This window comes from Molothrus ater, chromosome 13 (assembly GCF_012460135.2).
Source record: "Molothrus ater isolate BHLD 08-10-18 breed brown headed cowbird chromosome 13, BPBGC_Mater_1.1, whole genome shotgun sequence".
NCBI lineage: Eukaryota > Metazoa > Chordata > Aves > Passeriformes > Icteridae > Molothrus > Molothrus ater.
Window position 1 is genome coordinate 8,665,786 of NC_050490.2, and position 11,160 is coordinate 8,676,945.

Sequence of the window (11,160 nt, forward strand, 5' to 3'; positions counted from 1 at the left end):
AAAATAGCCAGCATTTCCATTAAACTGTTATAAAAGTAAACACATTACCAGTGAAATGATGCTGTGTTTCCATATGCCAAATTTGTTGTTTTAGAGGTATCTGGGAGGCTTTTATGTGAAACTACAGCGTGTCACATCCATGTAGAATGAGTCCCTTCCTAAACAGCTGGCTTCTTCCTGAGGAGGCTACCAGTGGAGAGCAGGTAACCTCATGTAAGGAACCAGACTCCCAGCAGAGGTCTAAACTAAGAGGATTACAGGGTCAACATTCCAGCAGCTGGGGACTTTATCTGCACATTAAAGGGGCACAGAAACTCTCAGATAAGTATTTAAGTATAAAAAAAAAGAAGAGTTTCTCAGGCACTCAGACTTCCAAGCTGAAATTTTTCCCTTTTTCTTACTTGCAGTCTCCACTGCAGTCAGCTGCTCAGCAGAATATATTAACACACATGCACAGCTTTGTGCTCTGCAGCCAGAACACTCCTGTGCCTTCCAGACAGAAGTGGAGGCAGAGCACTGTGGCAAACTATCCTAGCTAAATGTGACAAAAGATGTCCAGGTTGAAAGCTCTGCCTCAAAGAGCCAGGGAATGTCACAAACAGAACGCTCACTATGAGGCACTTTCTGCCTTCTGTTTTAGAAAAAAAGCCAAATTCAGTTTGGCAGGAGAGAGAAGGGGACCAGTCCCTCTTCAATAACTACCAGCTACTTTATTTCAGCTTATGTAACACAAATCCACATCATAAACTTTGTACAGCACCACTCAATGGTTTTGTTTGTAGGGGAGTTCAGCTACTTCTGCTTTCTCAACTTCAACTCACATTCAGGCTAGCAGGACTGTGTGAGAAGTCAGCCAAAAGAGCAGCACAGATAACATATGAATGCTCTCTCATCAGTGAGAAAAACTGCACATGGTATTTCCTCTCTGAAAGAAAAAGTGGAAAAGTTCCATCTTTACAGCTGGTATTGTATTGTCAAATAAGGTGTTTTAAAAAAAGTGTAAACACAGCGATGGTTCTGTCTAGAACATTCTCCTCCAGTGACATCCCAGGTAAACAAAACCATTTATAAAACCTACCAGAACAAGAGGAAATGGCACCATAAGAATTACATGGGATTCTGAGACACAATTGTCATGTTGCATTTTTTGCACTGTGATTCATTTCACCTTTTAAAGGAGACTTTCAGCTCTGCTAGCAGAAATGTCAATTTTGTTGAAACAAGTGCTTTTACTCTGACATTTACATCATTAGCACATGACTATTATTATTGTTGTTGTTATTATTATTACTGCTCTGGCAAGATGCAGATATTCATTGTGGACTTGAATGCATGAAAAAATGCCTTATATGATCAGGTAACTGTGAAGTTCATGTAGTTAAAATGATTTACTCAAACATGGCAAGAAATATTTTTAGTCAGCAAATTATACCAGCATAGCAATGTACTGTCCAGTAAACAGAAAATAAGGAATATCTAGGGAAGAAACAGAGTTGTACTGTACCACTGTGTGTTCTTAGCAAGTTCTAGCATCATAGCCTATATTCTCATTTAAGCATTCCACATGGCTTCTCCTAATGAACTCACTAAGTTAATGACCAATTTACTTGGTAAGCAGCTACTACAGTTCTCAAAACTCAAATGCACTGTGCAAGATTAAAATCAGCACTGTGATGATCCCTGGACATTTGCTGCAATGAGATAAAACTCTTAAGGGTCAAAGGAAGTCAAAAAAACTTTATTCACACCAGAAACGCAGACTTAGGAATTTTCCTTTATCAAAATAAGCCCCTTATGGTTACTTACATCTGTGCTCTAACAGAACTGTACAATATATATAAACATATATATAGAAAAAAACAACAACAAAAAAAATCAACTGCTGCGCTTCCTTAATATTAATCATCATCTTCTTCCTCTTCATCACTGATCACATATTTCTTAGGCTTCTTACTTGCTTTGTCATCATCATCTGCTTTTCTCTTTCCAGAAGGTTCACCTTCCTAAAGGCAAAAAAAGGACAAAAATAAACCACCATATTTCCAGCTAAAGTAGGAAAAAACACAGAACAACAACAAAAAGACCTCAAAGTATTTCTAGTAAGAAAAGGAGAATTACTAGTTCTAGTTTTTCCATTTTGTGCTACTGTGAAGCAGGGCTGGTTCTGTGCCAGTCCTCACCCTCAGCACTGAGTGGCAGCTCCCAGGGTCACACCCCAGACCAGGAGGGTCCAGGAAGCTGCAGCTCCATCCCCTTGCTGGCCCTGCATCCACACCTGCTCTGCCTGAGCAGGGCATGCACAGAGATTCTCCAGCACACTGACACACTCCCTTCAGGCAGCCCCTGCAGCTTTGCTAAGTTTTCAGATTATTTATACCTGTATGGCCTGAATCAGAGCTACTGAAGCAAAGAAGGAATTCAGGAAGTGGGCAGGCATTTTGCTCATCAGAAAAACAAAACTAAACTAACTGCTCTCTGGCATAAAGAAAAAAAATCAGGAGGAATCACTGGCACTCAGAATCAACAGTCCAAGAAATGTAACAGTTTATCGTTTATGAGGCTTCAAAGAGCTGGTCAAAGGAACTCAAATCACTGAGTTAATTACCTGCTTACAAGAAATACCATAAAGACTTTTATAGGGCTGATTTCAGTTTTTAGGTCACGAAGCTAACAGGTTGATTTTTGCTCCATGTACATTACCACCAGTTCAGTTTGAATCATCCTTCCAAACAACATTTTAAATCACAAGTTGTTCATGCAAAACTCATGAATAGTGACATGAGGAACAAGTGGTAACTCAACTGTTGTTAAAAAGAAGTGTATCTTTAAAAATACTCTCAGGCCTAAGTAATCTCATCCCTTTTTCCATTTGCTGGTTTTGGAAGTGTGGGTTTGGGTTTTTTTTCATTTTGTTTTTTGTTTTTTTTTTTTTTTTTTTTTTGTATTTAAAGCAACTTGCTTGGATTTTAAGGAGGAAAGATTGAGTTCTAGAACTTTAGTGTTTCAGAACTCCAAGGATCAATGATTTATCCAGAGTATTTGATTCTATATGAACGTGTTCAGTACGGACCGGGAGAATCGCAGTTACGAAGGAATTTAAAGCAGGGAAAACAGAAATGAACAGGGGTGGGAATCTCAATGATAGCTTCTTCCTCAGAACAAACATTCTCTTGTAATCTAGCTGGGCTATTGTTCAATGAGTCATCTTCCTGTTCAGCAGAATATCCCCATTAACTGCAGCAACAGTGAAACTACTTGCTGTGTGGTGATAAAGTATATTATTAATAACAGACTGACATTTGCAGTAATGGTAACAAATTGCTATCAGCACAAAGATTTGTGCTGTGCTGCTGACTGACAGCAGGTAAAAGTGAGTGTCCAAGGAATCCAGAGCTCCCCGTGTGTGGGTATGCACTGAGCACCACACTCCCCCTGTGGGCACTGAGCACAGGAACTGGAGCACCACTGGGGTTTTCTGTGACACTGCAGCACCACTCCGAGGCCCCAGAGGAGCATTACCTTCCAGTCACTCTTTAAAATGGAGGCTGCTGCTCCTCAAGCAGCAGAGGACTGCTACTGATTAGACCTTTTCTGAGAGAATGGAACTGACAAGTCCTCAAATTGCTGTATCATGAACTAACACATCTAGTAAGAGTCTTAAAAATAAACAATTCAATTTCTACTAACTAATGTTCACAGGGCTCACAAAATTACAGTTTTGTCAACATGGCTCATATGGCTGTTAGAGTCTCTGATATATTAAATTTTTCTGATGTATAATAAAAAGCCAGGAATCTATGTCTTTAGAAGACAAAACTAATTTTTACTAATTCCACTTGACATTACAATGCCTGTTAGTGCAAATAACTCAGCTGACTCTGTAAGAGCACCAAGAACCTGCATTCAGCACACAGAAAACACCCAAGGGGCTGGGGAGTGAGGCCTCTCAGGGACTTTACAGGAAACACAGTACAGAAATGAAAATGAGAGCAGCTTACTCCTTGTGTAACACTGCAGTGCTGTATCAGCAGTGACAGACTTGAACTAAACCTCTAATGCAATGTTCACAAAAACTCATTTAATAAGACCCAGCAGTCATAAATTACAAACCAATAAAAGACCCTTTTAGATAAGGAAACAGCACTACTGCTGTAGCTAACAGTTAATTTGATCAGAGCCCAATGTTTCAGATGATGCTGGGGTGATGGAAAATGTATTTTTAGCAATGGACAGCAAGTCTTTTTAACTCAGTTTTTTTAACTTTTCTATTTAAAAAGAGCAGAAATACTACGTGAAAATGCTTCCACTATTCCATAATAAACAGGAGAGGACCACGTAACTTAGGTAACACTGCACTGGGATTCCAATATTACTCCTTGAATAATTTTGGTATATTCATTTTACATAACTCTGCATAAATTTTTCCATCTTTAAATCAGCAATAACAATAGTGTCCTCCTTTGGGAATCACTCAGGTCTGTGAACTAATGCAGTGCATAAGAAATCAGTGATTAATTACCAAGGAAAGCATGCCAAGTCAAATAACACATTCATCATGGCGTAAATGAAACCACAGAAGTCCCAAGTTTAAACACTAGATTTAGTGAAGGAAATGTTCCTCATTAAAAATGAGCAGCTAAAGAACAAAGTCCTTCTCTTACCTCATCACTATTAAGTTTCTTTGCTTTGAGTAGTCTTTGGGTTTTATCTTCATCTGAGCCTTCGTCACTGTCAGAAGAGTAGATTCTAGCACGTTCCTCTGCACATTCCAGAAAAAAATAAAAAGCCAAACATGTTTATCTGAAACTGGTGTGGAAGAGAGAATATTAAAAATGTCTTATATTTAGTGCCACAAAATGTTTGCAGAACCTAAGTCCAGAGTAAACAAAATAAACTTATACAAACTGAATTAACGTCTCTTCATGTACCGAACGAACTGGCAAAATCCTATCTCACCAAGGCTGTCCTGTGCAATTACCCTGTCTGGATCACACAGGCCTTAATGACGTGCTGTTAAGGTTTATGATTACCTCTGATGCCACCCTTGTATCTGTTTTTGATAGCTGCCAGACTGATTGCATCATCCCCCTCGTCCTCCTCGTCGTAGCGGTCGGGCTCCAGGTAGCTGGCGCTCAGCCCCCGCTGGTGCTGCTTCTCCCGCATCCGCCGCTGCTGCGACTCCCTGCGGATGGAAGCCCTCAGCCTCTCCTCTTCTTTCTGGACAAGCACACAAGCAATGAACTCAGGGATAAAAAACCCCCAAACCACTTCGAGAGAACCTCATATCCATTATTCTCGTATTCTACTGTAGCTTTTTACACAGCAGTGTAAAGGCTGCAAATATTCTCTTTGTTTTGTCATCTGACAGCTTAAGCAAGCCACACCCATGGTTTGGAATTCTTGCTTAAAACTCCAAAACATTACTGTTTTTCATAAATCATAGAATATTCAAAAATGTCCAGCTCTATTACAGGTGTGGTAATCAAGATTAAACCAGCAGATCAGAGAGTTCCATGCCACAATACCTTGATCATTTCTGTGCGCTGAGACTCTGGATCACGGCCTGCCATTGGCAAAATACGAATTTTCTGGGTCTTTGAACATCTGTCTGCCAGAGACAGAGTCATCTTCCTGTGAGTGGCACTGTCTGTAGAGTGTGGCCTGGTAAAAAATTGCTAGGGGTTAAAAACTTCTTTAAGGAACATATCCATTTTCAAAAGACAATGCTAGGGCCAGCATACTTGAGAATTCAGAGATTCATCTGCACAAAAGTGAAAGCATCAACCCCTTTAAAAAAGTGTTTATGTGCACTGTAACAGCTACTGGAGACAGCAAGTCTTCTCTCAGTAAAATCACAGTCCAGCCATTAACAGTAGGACTCAAAGATCTCTAAGGCCTTTTTTACCCCTAATGATGCCAGAATCCTACAACCTTTGACCCTTATCAACCTAAAGATACATCCTCCTCACAGTTCACATCAATATCTCAAGAAGCAGTTGCCATCTTGATAGCAACTGTACCTCAGACAAAAGATTAATTTCAGGGAATAGTAATATTTTCTCTGACTCAAATGAGGACTTGCATGTAAAACTGCAAATTAATACATGTATACAAAAAACCTATATGTAGCGTACATAATGCAGGAAATGGCACATTAACATTCCCAACTTAGACACCTAATGTAGGACAGATCTTACTGAAAAACTGAGCTTGGAAAATAGCACATTCTTACTAACCAGTGAAGCTCTGAAGCTTTACAAACAGGTATATCTAATCTTTATACACTAATAACAACACTTAATTGCAAAAACAGTATCAACATTTGATACAGAACAGCAGTTTACCTGAAGGTTAACTTGGTCTTGAACACAGCCTGTCCTTGCAGGCCTGTCCCTTGTCTGATGAACAAATGATTGTGGTCTCCTTGTAGCGGCGCCTTGTACACGTCGAAGACCTCATTGCCCAAGTGGAGGGACATGCTTAAAAGAGATTGCCATATCAGTTACTTGATAAAGTAACAGTCTATACACTGCAGTCTATTTTTCTGCCTCATTTTTAAGTGGAGAAAGCCTTTATGTTGCCTTTTTATATCTAGCCAATAATTATATTTCAATCTAAACTAAACTGAGTATAAACCTTTCAAAGCACTGAGACTAAAATAATTTGTACCGTGCAGAACTGATGTCAGAGTTTGCTGACCTTCCAATTTTGCATGTCACTGCAAGAACTGCATTACTTCAGTAACAAAGGGTGCAAACTAACCTTCCATCTGACCATTTAACTATCCTTGCATTACTCTCTCTGATCTCGTTCCCTTCCTCATCTCGTCGCATCCGCCATCGTATTGTGTTTTCTACCTGTAGGGGGAAAAAACAAAACAGTTTTTCTAGCTCCTAAGGAATACTGTGATAAAATACACTCTATATAGGTCAAGAATTTCAGTTAGAAAGGCTTGATAATTTGTGGCACAATGCAAAGAAATAAAGGTGAAAAGTATTGCTTTTATAGGTGCAATGCAGCTGTCAAGCTTTTTAAAAATTCATGACTAAAACAGATCAACTTTCCTCAGCGCCCACACTTTCATAATCTGAAAACCCAAAACATCATTCCAAAAGATGTGAAATAGACTTTGAAGGAAAGTGCCTAGGTGAGTGTAAAAGACAAAAGGAAAATTAATACTATACCTTGAGTTTTAACCTAGTTCTACCTTCTTCATCAAGCATCTCCTCATCTTCAAATTCATCTTCATAATACTGGGGATCAAAAGGTCTGAAACAAATTTTACAACACATTCTTTATTCTTCTAAGAAAATTAATCCAAGTAACCAGCCTCTTCATAAATAGTACAGGATTACTTCATAAATAGTACAGGATATTTAACATACAGGAATAAAAAAGGCCTTATTATGAAATTCAAAATGATGTTTTTAATCACTGGAAAGTGCATAAGGGTCAGTGCATTTGCCTTTCACATCTCTGAGAGCCTAAACTTATGCTTACAATTCAACTGATAGCATGTGCTTTCAATTAAACCACATTTTTGTCTGGTTTTTACAGACAATGAGTTATTCAATCAAGCTGAAACCCACCTTCATAATAAAATTACTTAATTAGAAAACAACAGCCATTACTATTGACTAATCACAACCAAAAATATGCATCTCAATGTCAACAACTTTATTAGGGTAAACACATACTAAACAAAAACACTAAAGGACTTTAACAATCCTGTCTTTAATGTGCAATTACCTGGGTTCCACACTGAGGAAGTTGGGCAGCTTCACAAAATACAAATCATTACCCAAGTCTGTGTTTACTTTTGGTATTTCTACCTCTATTCTGGTCTCTGGAATAGGCTCTTCTTCCTGCTGCTCTTGACTCAGCCCATTCTCATCCTAATGAAAAAAACGAACAGGAGCATAAGTGAAAAAATCTATCTGGCTACTGCTGCTCTAATAATTACATTTTGCTTAAAGAAAAGTCATTCATAGGCACAGAGAGGTCAGGAAGATTTGGATAAAAGAATTCAGGCATTTTCATTGAAAGGAATTCAACTCAGCATTGTCATGTGGCACTTTAAGTGACTTCAAGCATCAGTGCAAACTCAAGAGACCAAAAACAATAAAGAACAGCAAAGGAGCCAACAGAGCTGGCTGAGCACTGGAGACTGGGGGACACTTTCTACCAGATTAAAGAAGGTATCTTTATCTATTGTCAATAAAAGATGAAAAATTATCTTAAAAATGAAAATATTTCTCAAATAGCTGCAATAAGGTACCAAAGACAGCTATGGCTTTGTATTTTATTTGGTAGCAATCAAACTATTCTTTATATTTTTCTTTTAAGTTCAAACAGTGGAGGAGGGATGAGGGAAGGCAGATAAATCTGAAATTGTTATGCATAAAATTTTAATAATTCTTTCAGATGGGACAAAATTATCTGTAGTGCTACTTAATGTCACTACTCTTTTTTTTTTCCACTAGAATATTACCCAATTCAATTGGTGTTCTGCATTTCAGAGTGCAATGGCATGGTAATTATCTCAAAAGTCAAGTCCACTCACAATGGGCTGTCCTGGGGTTGGTGGCTTGTCCTCTCCATCACTTCCCGAGGAAATGTCATCAGCACCTCCAAACAGATCCATGACATCTGCATGCTCTTCAGCAGAAAAATGACAATTTTAAACCACACATATATATGCACACACAGCCCTAATGCAAGATTTATTTATCAAATAAGGAAATCAAGTTGAAAAATGGCAACAGAAGAGTACAAGATAATCCTTATTCAAGTAACTGAACAGAAGTAAAGAAATTTCATTACGCATTTTGGAGGTTTTACTTCTCAAAAAATAAATGCCTCTTCCTCAGCCAGCTAAACCACCACAAAACATAGTACAGGTTCCCTGGGCTGCTCTGATTACAGGAACCATTTTTCAATATCTTTCAGTAACAATGCATGAAAGAGTATTTGCAGAAGAGAGAACTTGACAGAGCTATCTGGAGACGATCAGCATGTGCATCCCACACAGAATTCTTATGTCTGTTTGGTTATTTCCATGGCACTGTACAGCAAACACTACCAATTCCATCAAGCCCTGTAGCTGATGAATGGCAGGCTCAAGAGGAGGATGAAAGGACCCAAAACCCCACAACCCCGCCAGCATTTACCTTTCTGCCCTTCTGTGTCACTCTCTGCTTCTGAATCTGATGCAATCGGTTTCTTCCGCTTCATTCGCAGAACTTCATCCTCGCTGTCGCTGCCCCTTGCAGACTCTACTAAGGAGCAGAATTATTCTCAGCAAATTAAAAAATTTGGTTCACAAATTTAAAAATTCTCTCTATTAATAAGCTCTGAAAGTGCTGCATCAAAAAAAATTGCAAAGATGACTATAGTTAAAAACTATGAAATCAATGCCCTTACATTGAAGTTTCAATCTTTTCAGGCCAATGTGAACAAAACAATAAAGAGAGACCAAACCAGCAGCAAATCATTATTTCTGTATTCATTCCTACCAGATTTGTGCTCTTGCTCCTCCTCATCAGAGTGCTGAGCCCTTTCCTCATCATCAGAGTTCTGAATCTTCTCCTCCTCAGACCGCTGGGCCCTTTCATCATCGTCAGAGTTCTGCATCTTCTCCTCATCTGAGGCCTGTGGCCTTTCCTCATCATCAGAGTTCTGCATTTTCTCTTCATCTGAGTTCTGCAGTCTTTCCTCATCATCAGACACCTGTGGCCTTTCATCTTCATCCGAGTTCTGCACCTTCTCCTCATCGTCAGAGTTCTGCTGTCTCTCCTCATCGTCAGAGTTCTGCTGCCTCTCCTCATCATCTGACTGATCGCTTTTGTCCTCCTTGCCCCACTTCTCATCCTCGGAGTGTGCTTTCTCGGAGCCGTCTCCCTCGGAGCGATGGCTGCCCTCCTCAGAGCCGTGCTCGTCGTCGTCGTGCGCGGCCTCGGACGCGCTGTGCTGCTCCCCGTCCGACTGCTCGTTGTCCTCGTGCCCCGAGCCCTCGGAGCGGTTGTAGGATCTCTCAGAGTGGTTGTCGCTCCCTGAGTGATGGGATGCTCCTTCGTCCTCGCTGTCATCCCCGAACAGCTCCTTGTTGCTGGGTTTTACGGCCTCCCTGTCGTCATCCTGGTCGCTGTCGCTGCCGAGGCCGTTGCTCCCAGAGCCGGCGTTCTCCTGCTCGGAATCGGAATCAGAGCCGGAATCGGAGTCTGCAAAACAAACACCACCCCTTCAGCAGTCAGGATGCTTCTCCGAGGATGTGCGTGCATTGCCTAAACAAAAACCCCAAAAACACAACCCAACCCCCTGAGAAACCTACAGAGAACGGCCAGCAAGACCAACAAAGCTAGCAAGAATAGTAAAATAAAATGGCTGCTAATAAAAGCACAGCCAAAGAAAGGCACAATGAAAAATGATCGATGGCCCAAAGAGTTTCAAACCACAAGCTGTGATCTAAGATTCTAAGACTGTAGATGGAATAAACAATTACACAAACGAAAGTAACAATTGAAATAATGAGAGCTTAAACAAGTAACTAAACAGACACGGCTTATAAGATCCTACAAATTCAAAACTGCCACTCTGTATTTAATCCAAGTCATCTACCCACGGAGGTTTATGACAATGGAGCTACTCCTCACTGCCGAGGCTGGTAAATGTGGTTTCCACTGGAAAATAAACAAACACCTGCCTTGAAAAGTAATTTACAGGAACGCGTACGAGAATTTTTAAAACGTCAGAGACCTAAACCAGGTGTTCCACTGTTTCCAGAACTCGGCTGCGGCGGAACAACCTTCCCTGCAGGACCGGACCCCCGGCCCGCGACTCCGCGCCGCTCCCTCCCTCCATCCCTGCCCCCGCGCTCGGGGGCCGCGGCAAAGGCGAGGCGAGGCGGGGCGGGCGGCGCAGCCCGCGTCGGGGGCACCCGGGCGGAGGAAGGGAGGGAGAGAGAGCGAAAGAGAGAGAGAGAGCGCGAGAAGCCGCCCTCACCTTTGTGCTCCGGCTCCGAGTCCGCGTCGCTGCCGAACAGATCCGCCATGTCGGCCATGGCGGCAGCGCGGCCCCGCCGGCGCCGCGCAGTGACGTCACACGGGGCGCCTCTCGCGCAGGCCGCCTGCAGCCCGGCCGGAGCCGCTCTCAAAGGGGGCG

At 41.2% G+C, this 11,160-nt stretch overlaps 1 protein-coding gene across 3 annotated transcripts; it reads right to left on the minus strand.

The window, feature by feature from the left end:
- Nucleotides 1–1,717: 1,717 nt before the first annotated feature.
- On the minus strand, nucleotides 1,718–11,096 carry LEO1 (LEO1 homolog, Paf1/RNA polymerase II complex component). 3 transcript variants are annotated; one of them, XM_036389786.2, is made up of 12 exons: nucleotides 11,002–11,096; nucleotides 9,516–10,220; nucleotides 9,171–9,275; nucleotides 8,564–8,658; nucleotides 7,750–7,895; nucleotides 7,185–7,269; nucleotides 6,763–6,857; nucleotides 6,345–6,479; nucleotides 5,526–5,661; nucleotides 5,031–5,217; nucleotides 4,662–4,759; nucleotides 1,718–2,003 (listed from the first exon to the last, which is right to left on the minus strand). In XM_036389786.2, exons 1-12 carry the CDS (start codon nucleotides 11,057–11,059, stop codon nucleotides 1,899–1,901), a joined length of 1,950 nt encoding a protein of 649 aa, XP_036245679.1. In that variant the 5' UTR covers nucleotides 11,060–11,096; the 3' UTR covers nucleotides 1,718–1,898. The 3 variants fall into 3 exon arrangements, with proteins under 3 accessions (XP_036245679.1, XP_036245678.1, XP_036245680.1); XM_036389785.2 differs by having other exon boundaries at nucleotides 9,171–9,278; XM_036389787.1 differs by having other exon boundaries at nucleotides 1,931–1,999.
- Nucleotides 11,097–11,160: the final 64 nt, after the last annotated feature.